Source organism: Ovis canadensis, chromosome 19 (assembly GCF_042477335.2).
Source record: "Ovis canadensis isolate MfBH-ARS-UI-01 breed Bighorn chromosome 19, ARS-UI_OviCan_v2, whole genome shotgun sequence".
NCBI classification, from domain to species: domain Eukaryota; kingdom Metazoa; phylum Chordata; class Mammalia; order Artiodactyla; family Bovidae; genus Ovis; species Ovis canadensis.
In genome coordinates this window covers 25,390,415-25,416,130 of record NC_091263.1, presented here as the reverse complement: position 1 = coordinate 25,416,130, position 25,716 = coordinate 25,390,415, and the positions used below count along the sequence as shown (strand labels likewise).

At 40.3% G+C, this 25,716-nt stretch overlaps 1 protein-coding gene across 5 annotated transcripts in view; it reads right to left on the bottom strand.

The window, feature by feature from the left end:
- Positions 1–25,196, bottom strand: part of GOLGA4 (golgin A4) — a 104,655-nt gene extending 79,459 nt beyond the window's left edge. For all 5 annotated transcript variants that reach the window (XM_069561302.1, XM_069561303.1, XM_069561304.1 and 2 more), the window contains exons 1-2: positions 24,143–25,196; positions 8,401–8,490 (exon numbers count right to left, since the gene is read on the bottom strand). In XM_069561302.1, coding sequence (XP_069417403.1) covers positions 8,401–8,490; positions 24,143–24,211 — 159 coding nt within the window. In that variant the 5' untranslated portion in view covers positions 24,212–25,196. The remainder of the gene's footprint in view (positions 1–8,400; positions 8,491–24,142) is intronic.
- Positions 25,197–25,716: the final 520 nt, after the last annotated feature.

The window sequence follows — 25,716 nt, the reverse complement described above, 5'->3', positions numbered from 1 at the left end:
TTTGGGGTTTTATTTTTTTGTCACACCGCATGGCTTGTGGGATTTTAGTTTCCCGACCAGGGACTGAACCTGGGCCCCAGCAGTCAAAGTGGAGAGTCCTAACCACTAGACAGCCAGGGAACTTCCAAAAAGTTTAGAATCTTCTAGTAGCGCTACTGTGACAAGAAGAGGCCCTGTTTCTATCTTCCAAAACTCTGTTATATATAGCTGTTGTAGCAACAACTTACTTTTTTGAGTCAAATTTATTTCATTCTTATTTGCAGTAATGTATACATTAGGTACATAATACACTCAGAAAATACAAGAAAAAAAAATCCACTATAGCAATATATGAGAAAATACGCAGTACAGACTGAGGTTAAATCATCTTATCAAATCCAAGATCATAAATTATGGCCCTATTACGTCTATATGGGTAATTTTACTAAACATAAAAACATACAGTCTTTAAACAGAAAAGACAGCAAAAAAGGGAAAAGGTATCTAATGTTCCCTAGCTCTATTTAGCACTGAAAAGACCACGGGTATATAAAGATGGTAAAAACTAAAAGAAAAAACAAACCCACACATCAAACCAGAAAACTGGGAAAGTAGCAACACAGATTCAAGGAATTTCTGGTAAAGTCTCAGGGCACCTGAGACTTAAGAAAAATATATCATCAAAGATCAGCCTGCTGCCCCAGTTAAAAAAAAAAAATCAGCCACTGCAATCCTGAGGATGCTCAGTACACTCAGCAAGAGAATGGAACCAACTGGTTCATCATATGTTTAACAGAGAAAAATAAAGACAGAAGACTCATATTACTAATATCAGGGATGAAAGAGGGAAAATTACTACTACATTTACAAAATAAAAAGGATTACAAGGCAATAACAGCATGCCAACAAACTGAACAACACAGGTGACATAAAGAAGCAAAACTGGTGCAGGAAGAAACAAACTGTGAACAGAACCATAAAAAGTGAAGAGGCTGAATTGGTAATCAAACACTTCTCATAAAGAAAAGCCCAGACCAACCATAAAAAGTGAAGAGGCTGAATTGGTAATCAAACACTTCTCATAAAGAAAAGCCCAGACCAACCATAAAAAGTGAAGAGGCTGAATTGATAATCAAAACATTTCTCAAAAAGAAAAGCCCGGATCAGATGGCATCATTAGTAAATCATACCAAGTATTTAAAGAATTAATGCTAACCTTAAAATATATATACACACACACACATATATGTATATACACACATATATATACATATATATACACACATATATACATACACACACACATATATATGTACACATATATGTATATATATGTATGTATGTGTATGTGGGAACACTTTTCAATGTATTTTATGAGACCAATATTTTCCTGACACCAAAATACTGCAGACCAACAGACCAATATCTCTTATGAATACAGAAAAAACAAATCCTTAAAAAAAAAAACAACCTAGCAAACCCAGCAATATAAAATTAAACACCATGAGCAAGTGGAACTTATCCTATACAGGACTGGTTTAACACCCAAAACCAGTTAATACATCATACCAACAGAGTAAAGGACAAGACCACATGTCAATCTCAAGATGCAAAGGCGGCATCTGACAAAATCCAGCACTGCTTGGTGGGAAGAACATTCAACTAACTAGGAACAGCAGGGAATTTCCTCAACATGAGAAAGAAAATATACTAAACGCCATGTTAGCATCATACTCAACGACAAAAAGACTGGAATGCCTTCCCTCTTCCCTCCAGGACTGACGGCCTTCCCTCTTCCCTCCAGGACTGAAGGCCTTCCCTCTTCCCTCCAGGACTGAACACCTTCCCTCTGCGAGACAAGTATGTCTGCTTTCACTACTGCTCACCTGAAGGCTCTAGCCCAGGAAATTAAGCAAGAAAATGTAATAAACGACAGCAGATTAAGGGAAGATATAAAACTGCCTCTACCTCCAGATGACGTGATCTTCTACAAAGAAAATACTAAGTAATCCACTAAAGGAATCATAGAACTAATAAATGAGTTCAGAAGGTTATAGGATAACAAGATTAATGATAATTTATAAAAATCCTATTTTTTTTCCTGTGGAATAACAAGAAAAATTAAAATGAAATTAAGAAAACAACTCAATGTATATTAACATTAAAAAGAATAAAATATTTGTGAATAAATTTTAACAAAAGTAGTATAAAATTTAAGCTGTAAAAACTATGAAATTTTTTTAAAAAAATAAAGAAGGAGGAGAAGGAAATATATAAATATATATAAAGGAGGAGAAGGAAAAGAAAGAGAAAAATAGAAAGTTTCCAATTACTTAAATCTGATAAGGATGGCACAAAAAGTATAACTCTCTCTCTTTACAGAGTCAGAGGTAATGTAAATAAAATAAGTATCAGACAACAACAGGATATTAATAATGCACTCTGACCAGTAGAATTGATTTAAGGAATGACCAACTGGCTTAATATCAGGAAACCTATTCATTTAATTCATGTTTTATCATTAGAGCAAAAGAAAAAATATGAGAACTGAACAGATATCAAAGGCAATCTAACAGGCATATCTTCTATTTGGATTAACTGACAGAGGGTAGGTAGGTTATAATCTAACAGTCTAACAAAGAAAAAGCATATCCAGCTTTGAAAGTCAATCCATTTAGGAGCAAAATTAATTCCAAACTTACAAAGAAATATTTCTCACCCATCACTTTGGAAGGTAATTCTTAATAATTCCTAAAGAACACCACCTTCAGAAGCCCCGAAACAAAGAATTTATTTTTTTTAAATGCTTAGGACCTGTCAAAAGCTGAGAGTATCAGGAATCCCTGTTAGGGGTCATCACATGAAACAGTGAACATTTTCTGGAAATACAAAGACAACTACTGAGATAAGAGACGGCATTTTGTTTCTGAAAAATAGCTTAAATCAAGATAATAAGAAAGAAAAGGAGATATCTTTCTTGAAGCTTGGGAAAGCACCTAGTCCAAAGCAGCCTGATGCTTCATTATTTGTTTCCCTACAGTGTCACTCTTAATATAAAATGTCCTGTCTGTGCTATTCAACAGGTGGTGAGTATAGATAATGCTTTTTCTTTTCTATACAATAACGATCTTTTGTATGTGATATACAAATTACAAGTATTTTCATATTTCTGAATTCACTTGCCCTTCACAAGAACCCTGTGAGAATGGATATTCATTTTACCACAGTTTAAAGCTGAGGCTCTGAGAAGTTAAAGGAAGCTGCCTAAAGCCACATAGCACGTAGGGATGGAATCCTAGGATCCTCCTACTACTCCAGGCTTGTGCTGCATGTAGGGAAGCAAAAGAGCATACAGGATATGTGAACAGACATCTACTCACAGAACAGAATCTGTCAAACAACTAAAATACTAAAATCGTTATTTGTTTCTATACATCATTTTTAGCCAAAATATATATATATATGAAAATAAACTGACTTCTAAAGATTAATTTTAAAATATGAAAAATGTGAACAGACGAGTTCCTAGGAAAAGAATGGACATGCCTACTTTGAGCCCCATCTATGAGGAAGTACCTCCAGAAGACAACAAACCAGAGAGCAGGGTAGGCAAGAAAGTGAAAATGTCATTCCTTCAAAAGTTCAGCAGGCAAAGACAGAGAGAGAGGTAACACCCATGGGGCCCTAATCCACGTAAGGCTCCATCTGCTTCCCTCCCCTCTGGACGGGACCTAAGCAGAGACAGTGAAGCAGGTCACCCTGCCTTCCCAAGCTGCCCCCAGTAACAGCGCAGGAAGCGCCCACCACGTGCACAGCAGCATGTGAGGAGAGGGACGTGCCGTGCTACTGGCTATCCCCACAATCCCAGGAGGAAGGCACTGCTGTTCCCATCCTACACGTGAGAAAATCTAAGTCACTGAAAAGTTAACTTTCAAAGATCCTTCAGCCAGCAAAGCCAGACCGTTCCAAAAACCACCCCCTTCTCACTCATCTATTCCAGGTATTACTCCAAACAAACAAACATGTTCTCATTTTCTTAGAAAAGTCTTCAGACTGAGCCATACAAGGAGTGCAGGAGTTACACGCGTTGCAATACAGACGCACCTTGAAAACATGATGCCGAGTGAAAGAAACAAACGCAAAGTCACATATTGTGCATCCACTTATGTGAAATATGCGAAAGGGTAATCCACATCAGCGGTCCCCTGGGGCTGGGAGGAGGGCAGAATGGCTGCTTAATGAGCAAGCAGCTTCCTTTAGCGTCATGAAAACGGCGTGGAGCTGGATGGGTGTGATGGACGCACAGCACTGCGAATGTACTAGACGCCACCCTTAGTTCGCTTTAAAATGGTAAATTTTATGTTATAGGAATTTTATCTCAGTAAAAAGAAAAATCAGAGTGGAGCAGAGGGCACGAGGACATGTAGCTCATTTGCCTAGTTAGCCCTTTACGTGATCCTACACTCTATACTGCTCAAAGGCACCCAGCTCCAGAGGCAAAGATTCAACTCAAGCAACACAAAGGGGAAGGAAGCCTGTGCTGAGGGTACTGAGGCTGGGCCTAGGAGCCCCAGGACAGGGTATCAGGCCAACTGGAGAGATTCACCGTCTGTGCAGGATGAGATCCCAGAGCCCCACAGACCTCCATGTCAGGGCACATCAACCTATTCCCCTTTGCCTTCAATGTCTACAATCATATGGATGATTTTTTACACCCCTATAGGGAAGCCTGGGGCTTCCCAGGTGGCTCACTGATAAAGAATCTGCCTACCAATGCAAGAGACACAAGTTTGATCCCTGGGTTGGGAAGATGCCCTGGAAAAGGAAATGACAACCCATTTCAGTATTTCTGCCTGGGAAATCCCATGGACAGCGGAGCCTGGCAGGCTACCTACACTCCATGGGGTTGCAAAGAGTTATACACAACTTAGACAAAACAACAAGGAGGCCTGAGGCACTGCTACCAAAGACAGACTTATTTAGATTTATATAAAATATTTACTAACACAGGAAACCAAACATATTAGGATTTTCCCCAACATCTGAGAAAAGGCAAAACATTTAATTGACCAGAAAATCAACGTAATGACACCATTCTACTTCTCAAGCTTTCTAGATAACACAGACTTTATGTACCTCCTGAAGAGATGGACAAATAAATATTTGTATTTTTAATTAAACTTCCACATTTTGCTAAAAAGAAACTTAAACTAAAAGTGAGGGTCCCATCACTGACAGAGTATCCTTCACCTCAGAGGTTTAACAAAATGAAAAACTCAGGGAGTTTGGGAGAGAGCTGATGACTTAAAAAGATAATTTTATGTAATGTCCTTTTAATCAGTAACTTGATCGTGAAATTTAGAAGTCCCTTATTTATTTCAAAATAAGCTGAACTAAGGTGTACATTTCACTTTGTGATCAAAAATATTTTTTAGAGTTGTTTAAAAATGCTTTAGACAAAGTGATGGTATTGCTTTGGCTGTCAAACAGAAACCATTTCCTAAGCTATCCCTATAAGCACAGGAGCTTTAGTACTGGAATATGGGGAAAAATAAAAATAACCTTTAGCTTACTTAGCCTGCTGTAAAAGAATGCTGAAACCATCCCTTTCAGAAAGGATTATTTTGTAAAGATACATTCAATTTAAAGGTTTTAAAGCATCCTAGAAAAAACAAATTTAAAAAAAAAGCAATAGTAGCAATCAACAAGTTATTTTCATTGTTTCAACTGTATGTAAGCCAATATACCATAATATTAACCAATACACTAAGTATAGGAATGATGCCATTAACACTGACTGCAAAGTGTTTTTGCTGCTCAATACTCTAGCTTTCATTCAAACTGGTTTCACATATAAACTAAATTCAACAACATTAACTTGAAATCTTAAAGTTAAAAAAATACAATATTGTAAATAATGCATAAGAAAATAAGATCGCAAAGAAAGTATGCATATACTTTATACTCATATATAACTTTGTCAGATTATTTAAATATATACACTAAGGACACAGTATACTATTAACTTTCAATGCAAAAACTACTATGAAGTTTTTATTTTGCTATCAACATCTACTAAATAATGGTTTTCAAAAATTATGTTTTAAAGTAATCCTCATCAAGGCAGTTTGGAAAAAAATCTTTGCAATTTTTAAATCTGCATACACCCTATGACCTAGCAATCTCATTCTTAGAAACCTATCCTACGGAATAACAGCATTGCAAATTATGCACTACATACAATGCTCAGTCCAACACTACTTAAAATATTGAAAGGCTATAAAACTGGATTCATAATACTGAAACTTTTTCCAAACTAATCTATAGAATCAGTGCAATCCCAATTAAATTCTCTGTACATGCGCTTTTTGATTCCAAAATCTGATTCTAAAATTTACATGAAATTTATATGGGAAGGTATAGGAATAACTAAGACATTCCAGAAGAACAAGGCGGCAGTGCTATGGACTGAATGTTTGGGCCCTAAACCCCAGTGATATCTGGTGATGGTACTTGCAGACAAAGCCTTTCGGAGGTAATTAGAGTTAGATGAGGTGAAAAGAGTGGGACCTCTATGATGAGATTACTGCCCTTATAAAAAGTGAAAGACAAGGAGAGGGGCCTCCCTACTCCTCCATTTCCCCCTAGGTGCATGCAAGAAAGAAAAGTTATGCTAGGACATAATGAGAAGAGGCGGTGTGCATCTCAGGAACAGGGTCCTCACCAGATACTGAATCTGCTGGCACCTTGATCTTGGGCTGCCCAGCCTCCAGAACTCTGAGAAATAAATGTCTGTTGTTTAAGCCAGCAATCTACAAAATTTTGGTTTTAAAACCAAGACAAGGAAGACCTGCTCTACACTGAAGGCAAGATTTCATATAGAGACAATATGAAGACAGTACAGGAACAAGTCAAAGACATAGCAAAGAGGAGAACAGAAAATAGAGTCCAGAAACAAATCCACTCAAACATGGACACAACTTCTGGTAGCACAGTAGAGCGGTGTGGACAGAATGAAACAACTGGGTAGCCACAGGGGGAGAACGGTGGTAGTGAAACTTGATCCCTACCTCATACCATACTGAAAAAACTCATTTCCAAGGGAGTATAGATTCAAATGTGAAAGGTAAAATAGGATAATACAGGAAAATACTCTCAAGGATAAGAAAAGAATACTGTAATAAGAAATGAAAAACACTAGCCATAAAATAAAATATTGATAAATTGGACTACATTACAACTAAGAACTTCTGTTCAAAGGATACCATTAAGAGAATAAATGGCAAGGGTCAGAAAGGAAGTAGATATCTACAAGGCATATATCCAGTTTAAAAAACTCCTATCCATACAGTACAAAAAAGAACTCCTACAAATCAATAAAACAAAGATAAACCAACAGAAAAATGAGCAAGAGCCTGAAATAAGCACGTCACAAAAGAAGTTATCAATACGCAGATGAAAAATGCTCAATCCCATTAGATGAAATATACAGATAAAAATGCTCAATCTTATCAGTCATCAGAGAAATGCAAAGTAAAACTACAACAGGAGAACATTACATATCCATCAGAATAGCTGAAATTAAAGACAACTTTCATAAACTCCTGGTAGGAAGGTAAAGTTCCACAACTATCCTGAAGACAATAGGCATTAGTTTCTAAAGTGTTAAAACTACGTATACACTTTAACCCAGAGGTTCTCCTCCTATAAGTACGTAGCAAAAGAAATGTACAATAATGTTCACAGCAGCATAATTTAAAATAGCCAAAAATTAGGCAACCCACAGGTTTAACTATAATGTTTACGACAGACAGCATACTTAACAGGTACTATTTAGAAAAAGAAGCAGCAGCAGCAGCATGTATCAGAAGGGCAGGACGATGGTACTCTTCTGTAGGGGAGGGAGGAAGCACTACAGTGGCTGGCAGTTTTCCTCTTCCTGACCTGATGGTGGCCACACGGGGATTCACTTCATAAAAATTCACTGATGTGTGCACTTTGTTTTACCCTTTTTTCTGTACTTCTGGGACTCTTACAATCCTTCACAGAAAGAAAAAATGTTGGAAAAAATCTAATCTGAGCTATGGTGCCAGCTGTATGTCACTTGGAATCAGTAGTTACTTCAGTGTTTCCAATCATAACCTGAAAATACAGGACTTCTCCCCGCATAATGCTGAACAAATTGTTGTCACATCATTCTGAAAATTTCAAATGTTAAAGGCAAAGTATATTATCCTCTCAAATTAAGACAGATAAAGAAAACACACTTGATAAAAGCAAAATTACTATTAGCAAAAAAAGTTACTAAAAAAAGATCTAGGAATTAAATAAATGATATGTCAAAAGAAATTCCCATTTTCTTATAAACAGAAGCATAAAAAGCTTCTTGTAAGTTTATTAAGGAAGAAATTCTAAACTTACCTCTCTGTTGGGTGTACCCTCATCAAGTGACTCTGTAAATGAAGACGTCCTGCTCCTGGTTCTCGTTGGTGTTGAAGAACTGGAGGAAGCCTAGATTAAAAGATTATTGCACAAATTAGAAAGACTACACTCGTGAGCACACTACATATTATATAGTCCTTTCTCACAGTCCATGCCCAAAGAACCCAGTAAAAGGAAGGAAAAGAGCAAATACATGAAAAACGAAAAAAGGTAAGTGAAATGTCATTAACTAGCAGACCCAGGCTACCCACTGGGTCCTTGGTCTGATTCTGCCACCAACTTGAACTATGACCTTCACTAAATTAATTTTCTGAGTGCTAAAATAAACCTCAAAGTAAGGTTGTGATGATAAAATTATTTTATTAGGGGAGACTGAAACCAGGTGAGAAGTATATGAAAACTTTCTATACTGTCTTTGCAGCTTTCCTATAAATCAAAATTATTCCAAGTTCATTAAAAATAAGTTTGTCAATTCAATTGTGAAAGTGCCTTCCAGCTCTAACATTCAATTATAATGACCTGTGGAGGTAAATCGGAGAAGGCAATGGCACCCCACTCCAGAACTCTTGCCTGGAAAATCCCATGGACAGAGGTGCCTGGTAGGCTACAGTCCATGGAGTCACGAAGAGTCAGACATGACTGAGCGACTTCCCTTTCACTTTTCACTTTCATGCACTGGAGAAGGAAATGGCAACCCACTCCAGTGTTCTTGCCTGGAGAATTCCAGGGACGGGGAAGCCTGGTGGGCTGCCGTCTATGGGGTCGCACAGTCGGACACGACTGACGCGACTTAGCAGCAGCAGCAGAGGAGGAGGTAAACATGTCTCTAGTCAAAGGTCTTACTCTGTAAACACTGTGCACACCACACCCCAGTACTGAGATGCCAGTCCATTAGTTCTGTGAAGGACTGCAAGATTCCTACAGTCCTTAGTACAAAAACCCGTAGGATAAATTTAAACAAGAAGCCCCAGATTGAAACTAGAGCCTGAGGTCCACTCTAAGGTGAGCTAAAAACAGTCCTAAAAATATAAAACCAACACTTCAAGATGCCCTCTGACCCATAACAAGATAAGCCTTAACTCATCTACACAAAAAATAATGTCTTGATGTCTTACCCTTTTGTAGTCTGTACAGCACTACATAAATAAAAAGCACTTGGTAAATATTTCTTAAAATAAATGAATGAACAAATGGAACATCCATCTGTCAAGTCAGCGTGTGCTGCTGTGTCTATGCTGGAACAGAGAGGTCACAAGAAACAGTGTACACACACATACACACATATGTGCATATTCAGTGTACAATTAAGTCTAACATTTCTAATCAACACAAACGTTCAGTAAATGGTGTTGGGACAAATGGCCATCCATATAGGGGAACAAAATTAGTCAGACCTTTAGTTTATACTTAAGCTATATTAAAGATTTAAATGATATTTGGGACTTCCCTGGCAGTCCAGAGGTTAGAATTCCTTACTTCCACTGCAGGGAACTGCAAATCCCACACTCCTCTGGATGGGGAACAAGAGGTGAATAAAACAGATTTTTATGTCAGAAGCAGAAATCGAAAGGAATAGTTTAATTGGGAGGAGGGGAAAACATCAACAAAATGTGACAAAAGTTAAATAAACTCTTTTTCTAAAAAGCTCTTATAAGTACTTAAGTCTGAACTCCAAAAACTCACCAACCTAGTCTTCTTTTCATCTAGGGCAGGTGACCTGAGCTCGCCCGATGAACATACCCACGTGAGACTCTGAGTCATATATGGGCGATATGAGAAAACAGACATGCAAAATTAATAAAGCTCGTCAGCTGGTGAGCGTGGAGAACAGGGCTTCCTGCAGTCATACGCAAGAGCCGTGCATGCGAGATGCAGGGCGCCAGACTAAGGCGGCTGCAACATTCTTAGTGCCGTCCCCCAGCTGGGCTGAGCAGAGCCATCAGCACAGACTTTCAGGACCTCCTTAAAATTCTGTAAGTCACCAACTATTTATTCATTAACAGATCCCTTTTCTGCTTAACTAGCTGGGCTGAGTTCTGTTGCTTACAACTCAGAATTCCAACACACACATACCTTCTAAAAGATGAAACAGAAAAATAAACACATGATAGAAGGAATGTGCAGAAGTTACCTTAAGGGACTCAACCCAGACAAAAAATAGGAAGAGTAAGGCCTCAAAATTGTAAACAACAAAATAGTTGAATGTGAAATAAAGTTGAAGCCTTATCAATGTTTTAGAAGGCAAAGGAGAAAAGGAAAGATATACCCATTGGAATGCAGAGTTCCAAAGAATAGCAAGAAGAGATAAGAAAGCCTTCCCCAGTGATCAATGCAAAGAAATAAAGGAAAACAATAGAATGGGAAAGTCTAGAGATCTCTTCAAGAAAATTAGAGATATAAACAGAACATTTCATGCAAAGATGGGCACAATAAAGGACAGAAATGGTATGGACCTAACAGAAGCAGAAGATATTAAGAAGAGGTGGCAAGAATACACAGAACTATACAAAAAAGATCTTCACCACTCAGATGATAACGATGGTGTGATCACCAATCTAGAGCCAGACATCCTGGAATGCGAAGTCAAGCGAGCCTTAGGAAGCGTCACTATGAACAAAGCTAGTGGAGGTGATGGAATTTCAGTTGAGCTATTTCACATTCTAAAAGATGATGCTGTGAAAGTGCTACACTCAATATGCCAGCAAATTTGGAAACCTCAGCAGTGGCCACAGGACTGGAAAAGGTCAGTTTTCATTCCAATCCCAAAGAAAGGCAATGCCAAAGAATGCTCAAACTACCGCACAATTGAACTCATCTCACACGCTGGCAGGAGAAGGCAATGGCACCCCACTCCAGTACTCTTGCCTGGAAAATCCCATCGACAGACGAGCCTGGTAGGCTGCAGTCCATGGGGTCGCGAAGAGTCGGATATGACTGGGCGACTTCAGTTTCACTTTTCACTCTCATGCATTGGAGAAGGAAATGGCAACCCACTCCAGTGTTCTTGCCTGGAGAATCCCAAGGACGGGGGAGCCTGGTGGGCTGTCGTCTATGGGGTCGCACAGAGTCGGACACGACTGAAGCGACTCAGCAGCAGCACCAGCACACGCTGGCGAAGTAATGCTCGAAATTCCCCAAGCCAGGCTTCAACAGTACATGAACCATGAACTTCCAGATGTCCAAGGGATTTAGAAATTGGGAGAGGGCTTAGAAAAGGGAGAGGAACCAGAGATCAAATTGCCAACATCTGTCAGATCTTCAAAAAAGCAAGAGAGCTCCAGAAAAATACCTACTTCTGCTTTATTGACTATGCCAAAGCTACTGTATGGACCACAACAAACTCTGGAAAATTCTTAGAGTTGGGAATACCAGACCACCTGACCTGCTTTTTGAGAAATCTGTATGCAAGTCAAGAAGCAGCAGTTTAGAACTGTACATGGAACAACAGATTGGTTCCAAATTGGGAAAGGAGTGTGTCAAGGCTGGATATTGTCACCCTGCTTAGTTAACTTCTATGCAGAGTACATCATGAGAAATGCTGGACTGGATGAAGCACAAGCTGGAATCAAAATTGCCAGGAGAAATATCAATAACCTCGGATATGCAGATGACACTACCCTTATGGCAGAAAGAAGAACTAAAAAGCCTCTTGATGAAAGTGAAAGAGGAGAGTGAAAAAGCTGGCTTAAAGCTCAACATTCAGAAAACTAAGATCATGGCATCTGGTCCCATCACTTCATGGGAAACAGACGGGAAAACAGTGGGAAGAGTGACAGACTTTATTTTGGGGGGCTCCAAAATCACTGCAGATGGTGACTGCAGCCATGAAATTACAAGACGCTTGCTCTTTGGAAGTAAAGTTATGACCAACCTAGACAGCATATTGAAAAGCAGAGACATTACTTTGCCAACAAAGGTCCGTCTAGTCAAAGCTATGGTTTTTCCAGTGGTCACATACGGATGTGAGAATTGGACTATAAAGAAAGCTGAGCGCCAAAGAATTGATGCTTTTGAACTCTGGTGTTGAAGAAGACTCTTGAGAGTCCCTTGGACTGCAAGGAGATTCAACCAGTCAATCCTAAAGGAAACCAGTCCTAAATATTCATTGGAAGGACTGATGCTGAAGCTGAAACTCCAATACTTTGGACACCTTATGCGAAGAACTGACTCATTTGAAAAGACCCTGACGCTGGGAAAGAGCGAAGGCGGGAGGAGAAGGAGACGAGAAAGGATGAGATGGCTGGATGGCATCACTGACCTGATGGACATGAGTTTGAGTAAGCTCTGGGAGTTGGTGATGGACAGGGAGGCCTGGGGTGCTGCAGTCCATGGGGTCGCAAAGAGTCGGACATGACTGAGCGACTGAACTGAACTGAGAAAAATTAACATGCGCTTGTGTGTGCTTAGTCACTCAGTCGCGTCCAACTCTGTGGCCCATGGACTGTAGCCCTGCCCGGCTCCTCCGTCCACGGAATTCTCCAGGCAAGAATACTGGAACAGGTTGCCAGCTCCTTCTCCAAAGGATATTCCTGAACCAGGGATCCAATTCTTATTTCTTGTGTTTCCAGCACTGGCAGATAGATTCTTTACCACCAGCACCACCCGGGAAGCCCCCAAAAAATGTATGACTAGAAGCCAACACTGTGTTTAGAAAATGGGAAAGGAAAGCAGTCACTGGACAGTGTTTATCCAGGACTGAAACTAAATCACAAATATTAAGAACAGTTCAGAAATAATTCTCACTGAGGTTGAGGGAAATGTAATAACCATTCCCACTCACAGCCATGAATTTCAACTCATACCAGCTTCAAAGACCAGATGTTTCAAACACTACCAATATGACTGGGAGAAGAACCATTTGTATCTCCTTTTATATGGTTATATGTAGTATCTCCTTTAATAAAAGGGCTACTGAGAGGGCAAAAGTTAGGAAAGTATTACTAGGCCACAGGAAGTAACTCATAGCCAACCCTCTCTGCTGTGATTCCAACATCTCCAAAAAATTAGGGGGTTAATAATTCAGCTTTCCAAATACCCAGATGCCAAGAAAGGGCTACTCTAGACAAGGACCTCCAAATCACTTGAAAAGTGCACCTCTACTGTGAAACTTAATTGGCACAATGATTTCTCATATGAGCCTAATCTTTAACTGGAGCTTCATCAGCTCTGGAAAAATCAGCAAAATCAAATGTTGGGGTTTATGAAGTTAAAGTATAGATCCTAAGACACACTGCCCTCAGAAAAGTAGTACCACATGGCCAAGCTTGGCCTGATGGTTTGTAGGTCTGCGTCTGGAGTTGCAAAAGTAAGAATCACATGAGGGAATGGACGTGACTGCAAAGTATGAAAATATGCAAAAAAAACTAACTGTACTTGAGTATTTATCACAAAGTCTTGCATCTTTAACAGCTACCCTCACTTTAAAATATATAGGGATTTACATTCCTTCAAACTAAATTTGCTCTAATTAATCCTCACAGCCATGAGAAATCTGAAGACAGATGTCTAAGCTATTTGTCAAGAAACCTGATGGTTATATCCAGGCTTACAATATTTTCATTGCCAATTGAATATTAATTGACCATAGCCCTCAATTTCATTATAAGAAAAAAAAATTTTAGTCACCGTGGTACTCAGAATTCGAAGATGACCCAAAATCACCCTCACCTTGCAAATATGTGGTATCACTGCCCTGATGATCTTACCTTTCAGAGCAAAAAATATTTTGCAGGTATATTTAAGATTACTACTCAGCTGACTCTAAGCTAACTCAGAGAAAGGAGACTATCTGAATGGGACCAACCTAATCACGCAAGCCCTTCAAATGAGTCCAGAGTGGGGCGGTGGGGGCAGAAAGCAGAGAGGTACTGCTGCAGCCCTGAAGGAAAGCAAAGGCCTGTGAGGGTTGAGCGGTGAGGAATTGCGGGTGGCACTAGGAGCCAAAGACAGTAAGGAACGAGGGCCTGTGTCCCACGGCCACAGCCACGTGAGCTGGACCAGGACCCGCATCGCCAGCGAGAACACAATGTGGACAGCAGCCTGATCGCTGCTCGTGAGGCCCCGCCATGCCAGGCTTCTGACACACAGACTGTGAATCAGGAACTGGGCGATTCGGCAGTCAGGTTGTGGTCCTGTGTTTCTCAACGTCAGGAAACTAATGCAGTCACCTTTAGGAACAGTAAGCCTTAAGATTTAACCATCTTGAATTCATAACTTTAGATATCTGTATCCATCTGACAATTCAGCTGTCTTGAATACAGTAGCTCTTTCTAGGAAAACTCTCAGATAATAGAGCCCCAATGGAATAAACTTTGATTAACATAGTTTTGACCAACATAGAATTTCTCAGTAATACGAATATCTAAAATTTGTGTTGTTATCTTTAGAGTGTGCTGTTCAGCCTACGATTAATGCTTTTCAATGTCTAATTTTTGGTATAGTTAAAATATATTAGATACATTTGATGTAATAGAGATTTAAGAGTTAGCGGCTACGTTTATCAACATTGTCCTTATGCAGACAGCATGGTATGGTGAAAGAAGTTTGGCTGGGTTGCGGAATCAATTAGAGGATGGGGATCAACTTTTTTTTTTTAATGAAGGAATATTTGGGGTCAAAATATGGCATCTTATGTCATAAAGATGAAGATTCTATAAAACTTTTGTTTTAGAAGTGTCTGTGCAAAAAGAATGTTATTGTTGTTTAACTGCTGGTCCCAGTGAAAAAAATTTGAGAACAGTGATCCAGAGAGTACTGGGGAAGTGGATGAGGGACTCAGAAGAACCACGCGCTAGCCCGGATCTTGAAGTGTGCACCCTGCTCCAGCCACACAAGCCGTTCTCAGCTTTCCACCTTCTTGTCAGGAAATTGGGGATAACTGTCCTCCATACCTCCATCTGTTTTAGCCTGTTACTAGTTTAGAAACTAGATAACTACATCTAATAGAACTGCAGACAAAATAAACATAAGGAAATTCTAAATGAGGGATTTTTAAAAAACTGTCCTTATTAATAACTTACATTAACTATGCAATATGAAGTTAGTGACATTAAAATTTTGGCTGCCCAGAAGCCTTTTGACACTACTTACTTCTCAAATTATAGCCCAAGTAGAGGAATGGCATTCTTACACAAGCCTAACATCTGGCCTCATTTCTCCCTGCCACACCCACGAGTAACCAAATCACAGCAAGGACACAGCCACAGACTCCTCCTCACCACGTACTCCTGAAAGTCTCTGCCAATCTACCTGACACCCCAGCTATAAAGGAATGGCCACAGTAACCTGGAGTTAATATGTCACATAAGCCTTTATCTACTAGTTACAAAATTATTAGAACTTTCTATCATGTCTTTAGTAAAGTACCTTCTATATCCTGACGTCTAAACAGTAGTGCCGGAAATGAAATATTGCTGCTTATGTTATAAATGTTCACCTCTCAAAAAAGCCCTGTAATATAGTTAAGTCCACTCATTCAAAAGTAATTTAAGGAGACTTCTAGTTAAAAATATGGTAGGTGAACCAAAGTTTCTTATTTTTCTCTCCCTTGAAAAGAGTTGGGGCTTCCCTGGTGGCTCAGTGGTAAAGAATCCACCTGCAAAGCAGGAGACCTGGATTCAATCCCTGGGTCAGGAAGATTCCCTAGAGAAGGAAATGGCAACCCACTCCAGTATGCTTGCCATGGGAAATCCCATGGACAGAAGAGAAGAGCCTGGAGGGCTACAGTCCATGGAGTTACAAGAGTTGGACATGACTTAGCAACTAAAACACCACCCAAAGAGTTAAATTTCAACCAATTTTCAGAAGAATGGGTGTGAACGAAAGAATGCTAAAGTGAAAGTACAGCTGAGGATACTACAATCCCATGGAGAAGGGAACACTGATAAGAAGCAAGCCTATTTTCATCTCCAGAGCCCTAAAAAGATTTAAGACTTCCAAGTTACAATGCAAGTTATAATGAAGACGTTAACAGGCAGGACCAAAATCAGAAAAATTAGTTGAAAGATCCCCATGTCCCTGGTCCTACCTTACATAGCCTCTGAAAAACCAAAGAAAGGTTTATTTTTCTGGAGCCATTTCGGCTCCAACCTGGATGAAACCAAGCACAGTAAGACAGGAGTGAAGGGCAAAGTGTGTGACTAAACCTAGAGGGACTAATTAGGCGATATTCTGCACAGTGAACAGCGGAACCTCCAGCACAAAGCTTCCGAAGCAGCTCGGCTTATAACCTGGCACCCCCTGCCCAAAAAACAAAAGGCTTCACTGGAGAAATCAAATGACATCTTAAAGCGCTCAGGTTATCAACAGGTAGATAGTTCTCCTGATAACAAAGCCAATTGCAGCCTATCACCCAGCAGGGAGTCCCAGTGTTGATCACATGATACTTCTAGATAGCATCAGATTTTTACTGTCTTGCCTTTTAATATGGATACCCCAGAGCAGTCAGTAAAGAAAATTTCCAATGTAAGAGCCAACAACAACAAAATCCACCAAAAAAAATTAAAAGAAAACTTCAAAACAAAAGAAAAAAATCAGAGCTATAGAAGATATATCAGAGGACTGACTGCTCTGGTGGTCCAGTGGCTAGGACTCCACACTCCCAATCAAAGGGACCCAAGTTTGACCCCTGGTCAGAGAGCTGGATCCCACAAGCTGCAATTAAAGATCCCACATGCCATAAGTAAGACCTGGTGCAGCCAAAATAAATAATTTTTTTAAAATGTTAAAGATATATCAGTATAGCAAGAGCAATGCTATGAAAAAGCAAAAGACAGTAAGAAATAGCCTTTGGAAATTTTAAAAACAGAGTGGAAAAAATTAAAAATTCAATTGAAAACTAACATTGTAGATTAACCATACTTCAAAAAATAAAGAAAACAAAAAGCTCATGGAACAGTAAATTGAAGCAAACTCTCAAAAATGGGACAAAAAAAGGAACTTCTCTGTGGTCCAGTGGTAAGACCCCACATTTCCACTGCAAATAGAACAAAAAACAAATAAATTAATTAAAATAGGCCATGAAGGGTGAAAAATAGTAAGTAAGAGACTCTATCCTGAAGGTACAAAAACTAACTGGTCTTCCAGAATAGAAGAGAAAAAACAAAGGAGAGGGAATTATCAAAGAAATAATATCTAAAAGTTTCCAAGAATTTAAGCACAGGAGTCACCATACTTAGTGAAGCACAATGCAAAAATAAATCTACACAAAGGCATGTTCACCACAAAATTTCTGAAAACAAGAGAAGATCCTAAAGTCTCCAGAAAGAACACGGAGGATAGAGCTGGGAGGCTGGAGTAGACAGTGTGTTTTGTTTTGTTTTAGCATAATAGTTTTTTAGCAGTACTTTATCTTTTAAAACTACAGAATATATTGTGTGTGTGAGTGTGTGAAGTAGCTCAGTCGTGTCCGACTCTCTGTAGCCCACCAGGTTCCTCTGTCCATGGGATTCTCTAGGCAAGAATACTGGAGTGGTTGCCATTTTCTTCTCCAGAGGATCTTCCCAACCCAGGGATCGAACCCGGGTTTCCTGCATTGCAGGCAGACACTTTATCCTCTCAGCCACCAGGGAAGCCACGGAATGTATTACTTTGATAAAAATAAAAGTAAAATTTCATTTTAAATGTTTATTTAAAAATCATGAGTATCTAGTATATCCAGTAAAAGGTACCCCATATAATTTAAAAGCATAATACACAGATTAAAAGATGATCTATTTCTCATCCTAAATCTCATCCAACAGTTGGTAACAAATCATAAGTGAACTGATGTTATTCCCAACATTTTAGACACTAGCTACTGTTAACATCATCCATGCTAACTTAGTCAAATAACTCTATAAAATAAATAAAATAGAAAAATCAGACATCTTTACTAATCTAAGAAATATGCATTTGTTAAGAATTCACAATTTAAAAGACAAATATTTAAGATAAATGCATGTTTATGCAAAGAGTGGTAATTAGGTCTCCAGTACAAGATGCAGACTAAACACTGTTTACTTCTCTTCCTCCCAAAAACCCACTGAAATACAGGTTTAAAAAAAAAAAAAGTAGAAAAACAGATAAACTAAAACTCTAGAACAAGAGACGGAAAATCATAAGTAAAAAGAAAACAAATTTTTGAAGAATAAAGGCAAAAGGAATCTAATTGGTGGGGAAGTCAGGGCAATGGAGCCGTAACTCCAAACATACGCAGAAGGCAGCTCTGGGAGAGGCAAACAGCGGAGGGAAAAATCACTTGAATGGGAGGTTACTACTCTCAGGAATGTGTCTCAGGTCTGTGAAACAGGTACACCTGAGTCAGCCTCCTTCAACCCAAACACTTCCCCAGACAAAAGAAACAGCCAAATACAATGAGTAACACCTTGGAGGAGTTAGCGCTCCAACTGCAGAGGCTGGCACCATAAAGCAGTAGGGTAACAACACACCCAGTTTCACCAGAGCAATCCCAGTCCTGCCCAGTCCACATCAGTTTATGTTTCAAGATAATTACCAGTGTCCCCATTCATTAAGAATGTTTGGGTAATAAATCACCCACCTGGTCTTCATAAATATAAACCAACTAACAGCAAGACATTTTTCTCAAAAAAAGAAAAACAATATGACCAGTATGAATACATACAACTATAACAACCTAGAACAATCTGATAAATCAAGGAACAGACTTTAAATATGCTTGTATAGATAACACATAACATCCTGGGAGAGTTTGGGGATGCTCTAGTTTCCATTAAACCACAAGCTGCTGCTAAAAATAAATAAATAAATAAAAGTACCGTGGTTAGGAGAATGGACTTTAGAGCAAGACTGCCTAGGTTCCTATCTCAGCTTTATCACTGAGTTGTGTGGTACTATCTGTCTACACAGACAAGTTACTTAACCTCCCTTGGCCTCCATTTCTTATCTGTGAAATGAGGATAATACAAATCCATACCTTTTATTATTTCATGTATTAATTTAGATAATACATGCAATGCACCAAGAAAACACCTAGGTAAAGATAACTACCCAATGTTGATTAGTGTTCATTTGTGGAAATTAAATGTGATGACTAGAATAAATTCAATAGAAGCAGCTGAAATAAAAATTTGAAATCTTTCAAAGCAATAGAATAAACAAGAAAAAAGGAATATATCAAAAGAGGGGAAAAGGATATACAGAGAATTTATTTAGAAAGCTTAATACGATTTAAAAAAGAAAGAAAAAGGGGAGACTAAAAAAAAAGGAAAGAGGAAAACTAGAAATTTTTTAGCCTCAAAGAAAAAGAGAAAAGATTCAAAGATCAAGTTAACCACCAATACAGAAAAGAACAAGTTTGAATTAGACTTTCCATTTGCACACAGGATGCTAGAAGATAAGACTATGTTCCTTCAAAGGGACTCTTTTCCCTGTTTGTGAAATTTTTTTTATTCCTATTACACAAACTATTATTTTGAGACCCCAAGTTTGGGGTGAGCCCACATTGTTTCGTTTTGCTTTTTATTGTGGTAAAGCATACGCAACATGAAAGTTATCATTTTAAACATCTGTAGGTGGACAGTTCAGTGGTATTAATTATACTCACATTGTTGGACAACCACCACCACTATCCGTCTCCAGAACGTCTTCATCCTCCCAAATTGAAACTCTATCCTCATTAAACAGTAATTCCTCATTTCCCCCTCCTCTCTTCAGCCACAGACAACCGCCGTTCTACTTTTTGCCTCTATGATCTTGACTAATCTAGGTACCTCACACAAGCGGAATCACAAAATAGTCCATTTGTGCCGGTGCTTTTTATAATTAAGTTTTAGTAATACCTGAAAAGGGCTGCAAATGTTAAAAAAATGTTTTTTTATTCATGGCACTATGAGGATATGGAGGCCTGGCGGCAATGATTAACTCAGCAATGAAACCCTTCACCAACATGATTTTTTATCTTTAGAAAAGCCCTATGCTAACCAGGACTTTCAAAATACTCCAAACTCTCTGTGCTGTTTATGGTTCAGAGGTTATACACAATCATGTGCATAGTAGCAGGAGTGTGGATAATCCTGTCACACAAGCTAGTCTGCCAGCAGAGAGGTTTGACCTGAGACACTCCTTTCATATGCAGGAGACTACTAACTGGAGTTCTAAGTTAATTCTCCAGAGAAAGGTGGTCGGGGATAGCCCCTGTTAAAGTCAGAAGAGTGTAGGATAACAGACAGATTTTGGTTTTGGGGGTAGATGCTCGAGCAGATCTAGGGGACCTCTTGAGTCCTGATCCGCCTCGCCCGCATGACCTTGTCATGGGTGGGGTAGGGGAGTTATACATCCTAAGAAATTATAAAGTATCCTATATTACTCTTTATTAATTTTTATCAAATTTATTCTAAGGATTTTAAAAATCTAAGTATAGATATTTGTTGTTAAAAAAGTAAGTGAAACTTGATTTGAAATTGTTTAATTTTATTTTTAAAGTCAGAGTTGACCAAATGTTTACTTAAAATAATATTTGCCAAAGAAGGGTTCAAATAATCTCAGCTCCAAAGAGAAGTGACTGGGGACTACAAAACGGTGTTTTGCTTTTATTGAATGCTTTCAAAAACTGAAGGAACCCCAAAGTATTAATACCACAAACACTATCGTTATTACTATTACTGAAAAGTTTTGCAAGTATTGTGATGTAAATGGTTCATTTATCCCAGAATTATCAACACCTGATGACTCACTCTATTTGAAGCATACCTGTCAAGCAATCTCACCTCTGGAAATCAAGCTAAGAACCAGGAAATATGTACACAAGGGCCTCCAAAATCTCAAAACAAATTTCTCAGTTTGTACTAATGCACTAAAATGCATTAAAGAATGCCTTAGGTACTTGCCCTTATTTTACACAAAATTTTAGAAATTCAGGATCTTGTCTTGATTTAAAGCCCAAAACAATTTAAAACCTGAGAGAAGATAGACAGTGGGCAGATAGCAAGGGAGGCTACAAAGTATCAGGAAAACTAGACCAAGAACAAACACATAAATCCTCCTGAGCAGGTAAAGGCAAACTGTCTTTCACACCCCATTAAATTCCTGAGGGTATAGCACCCTCAACACAAAATAATTTATATTCAAAAACCAAGACATAATATTATACAAATTCAGGATCCTTTGCATGAGAAAACAAGGACATGTTTTATCTGTTACAAAAAGATTACTCCATCCAAAAATATTTGTTTTGCTTAATTCACACTTGAAAGAAATCCTTAACTCTAAAAATAATAATCCAGAATTTCTCAACTTGAAGGGTTCTAAATAGTTAAGGATCAAGACAAGAAACAGAATCAAGTTTCTATCAGCAATTGATCACTAACAATTTACTTTTGCATTCTGGATAAATATATATATCTACTATATATACACATATATATACTCACTATATATATATACATATATATATCCATTATATATACACACACATATAGTTACATCAAAAAGGATCATTTTAAATCTTCTGTACACATAGTGCTATTTCTTGCTCCACACGCAGTCTTACCAGAGTCATCAACCCATATGAACTGGAAGCCCTGATGCATTACCTGTAACGCCCTTTTACCATGATTCTAAAGACAACCTCGGGTTTCCCAAGTGGCTCAGAAGGTAAAGAATCCGCCTGCCAAAACAGGAGACACAGATTCAATACCTGGGTTGGGAAGATCCCCTGGAGAAGGAAAAGACAACCCACTCCAGTATTCCTGCCTGAAAAATCCCATGGACAGAGGAGCCTGGCAAGCTGCAGTCCACGGGGACGCAAACAAATGGGACAGGGCTTAGCGACTGAACAACAACAAAGACAATCTCCCTTTGTTAAAGATCGATAGTAATTCTTTTTCATGAAAAAAAGATAACATTTACAAATAAAAAGCCAGCAGCTTGGAGCATATCCTTCTTAAACTATTTTCACTATGTCATACTGTCCCCACAAAACTGGGATCCCGCTTTACATGCTGTTTTCCAATCTGTCTTTTAATACAAGTTAGAGCCTACTTCTCTGTGGGCTCTAACTCTAGCTGTCTGACATCAGGCAAGTTACTTAATCTCTCTGAATCCCATTCCAGGTATGGAAGATTCTACCTTGTAGATTTATGTGACAATGAAACAAAATAACCCAAGCAAAATACCTAGCACAGGAAGAACCTAATAAATGTTGGTGTTTTTTTAAGGCTGCATAATAACCAACTATAAGACAAAACTTATCTAACCAGTTCTCTACTGCTGAATATTTTTGGCCACATTTTACCTATTAAAAACAACACTGAAGTGAAATTCCATGTGGCTAACTCCTTAATACATCCTGAGTTCTCCTAGAATTTTTAGAGGTGGCATCCTGGATCCGTGATACGTAGAGTCCCTTACATTCACTGCTGTGCCTGTTTCCCCACATTTCTCACCTCATTTTATTTCTTCTTTCTTTCTTCAATTAACAGTGTTTTGTAAAATTTTAAAAGCTCACAGAAAATGTAATCTATTTAGTATTGGAAGTAATATATTTAGTATCCAAATCTTAATCACTATTTACAATTCCCTTAGGAGAATGAACAAGTTTTCAGTACCATATTCTAATATACTTCAACCACTGTTTCACTCTACGAAGCTTTAAATAAACTTCAATTTAAAGTTTCAGAATAAATTCAATGCAATAGATGCTTGATTTAGTAGTTATTGGTCATTAGTGTTTAAAAGTTGTGTAAGATAAATGTTCAGTTTAAAATGTTTTAGAAATGCCTGCCAAGTAGTCAAAACCCAGCTTTTCGCGTAGATACTCTAAATCTGTTGAGACTCAGACAGGAGTCTCAAAAGAAGCAATTTTGCAGAAGAAGCAATTTAGCAGAAGCCCTCCTCATTGCTGAAAGAACCACGTGCTGCCGGCACCAAAACACACATTCACAGCTGCTTAGGAGACTGTTTCTCCTTTAAATTAACACTACTAACGCGCCTCCTTTTTCCTGGAAATTGTCATTTCCTGAAGCAACAGCATTCGTGAAAAGCAAACATTAACAAGACTCCTGAAGAAGCAGAGCCGAGCTGCGGACGCGCAAGCCCTGCGGGCCCTACAGTGGCCCGCCCCTCCGCCCGTCCCGGATCAACCCAGTTATGCGAAGTGACGAACTCGTGACAGCCTCGGGCACTGGACGCCGGCCACGCCGCCACCTCTCTCGGGTCCAACGCTTCTGCAAGCAGCCCGGCCAGGAATGGCTCAATCCCTGGCTCTCACGCCTGGACCAGGGTTTGGAATTAAGACTCCGTCACGGGCCAGGGGCCCCTCCGTTAATCAGTCTCGGGTCGGGGATGAGAGGAGGGGACAAAGGTCAGATATTACAAGGGATCCTGGTTTTCCCATTCCGCCCTCACTCCTGAGTTGGGGGTCTCGAATGCCTGGGGAAAACCTTCTGTATGGGTCAAAAACCATGCAAGATCAGAGCTCCTCTCACTTATTCTCAGACCAGGCTGGGCATCAGGGGTAAATTAAGAGGTCAGGTGTCACAAACCCTACCAGCCCCAACCTACTCTCCAGAACGGAGTTCTGGGATGGGGAACCCGGGTCAGCACTCACGGAGGACCTGGACCGCCCTGAGCTCATTCCCAGGGAAAGACCTGGGGGAAGCCTCTGGTGAGAAGTCAAGCGTCAGGGCAGAACCTCCGCTCCCCTTTGCCCACGAGCGGGTGTCAAGGGTTGTCGGGAACCAGGGGAGCGCGGAGGCCATAGTACCTGAGTAGAGGCCAGCGCCTGCTGGAGCTGCTGCTCCTCGCTGATCTTTTGCTTCAGTTTCTTGAACATCGCGCAACGCGGGGTCCTGAGGTGGATGAGACCTGTGGGGCGAGTGCTCAGAGAGACCCGGCCGCGGCGGCGGCGGAGGCTTCTCTACACCACAGACCGCGGGGGCCGGGCCTCGCCGCCTCCTCCTTGGGCTCGCGGGCCGGTCGAGACACTCGTCCTGCGGGTGTCGGCGTCGCCGCCGCCGCGTCTCTCTCTTCTGGGTGCCACCGGTTGGCCTCGGCCCCCCATCCAGCCCCGGCGGCGGCGGCGGCGGCGACAACGGCAGCAGGTGAGCAGTGTGAACAAGGCGCCTGCGCGGCCTACGTGGAGCTCGGCTAGGGAGCGCTACCGAGCGCCGGAGGGGACAAGCTGGAAGTCCGGCCGGCGCATGCGCGCTGCAGGGTCGCTCCCGGAACGTGCGGGACTCCGCGCTGCCCACGCTCACTGCGCGTAGACTTGCCCTCGGAGCCCAGGCGTGGGGTGGTCTGAGCTCTACACTGACACACACCCGGGCTGAGGTGCTTTGAAGTCAGGTGGGGAGGGTGCCGCTTCTCTCGAGGACCGCAAAGCTGACTGTCCCGCCGCAAAGAACCTGTTGTGTGGGTGTGAGAAGAGATCCGGGGGACCTGCCGGAGACTGTGATTCACAGTGTGCTTTTGTTCAGTATTTGTGATTTGGATTTTCTGTCTTCAGTTTCTCGTATTCCTACTGCTTCCCAGAGTGGCCCTTTTCCCTTTGCTGGGCTCTTCCAGGGGTCAAGAAGTGCCTGATAGGAAGCTCCCAGGGTTCAGATGTTTCAGGCTGATATAGTTTGGACATTGCCTGTGTATATATATAGGCCTCCCAGGTGGCGCTACTGGTAAAGAACCCCGCTGCCAGTGCAGGAGACTAAGAGAAATGCTTCCGTTCCTGGGTCGGGGAGATTCCCTGATGCGGAACATGGCAACCCACTCCAGTATTCTTATCTTAAGAATCCCATGGGGAAAAAAAAAAAAGAAAGAAAGAAAGAAAAGGAAAAAAAAAAAAAAGAATCCCGTGGACAGAGGAGCCTGGCAGGCTAGTCCATAGGGTCGCAAAGAATCACGGCTGGAGTGACTTAGCGTATGCACGCACACATGCTGTGCTTCGTTCGTTGGGTCAGTCGTGTCCGACCCTCTGCGACCCCATGGACAGAGCCGCCAGGTCTCCCGCATTGCAGACGGATTCTTCACTAGCTGAGCCACCAGGAAAGCCCAATACTGGAGTGGGTAGCCTATGCCTTCCCCAGGGGAACTTCCCGACCCAGGAATCGAACTAGGGTCTCCTACATTGCAGATGGATTCTTTACCGGCTGAGCTACCCGGGAAGCCCTCACATTCATACATACATACATACATACATACATATGTAATATATATTGTGAATTTGAGCGAACGCCAGGAGATAGTGGAGGGAGAGGAGCCTGGCAAGCTTCCGTCCATGAGGTTGCTAAGAGTCGGACACGACTTAGCAACCGAACAACAAATATATGTATTAAAATATATAAA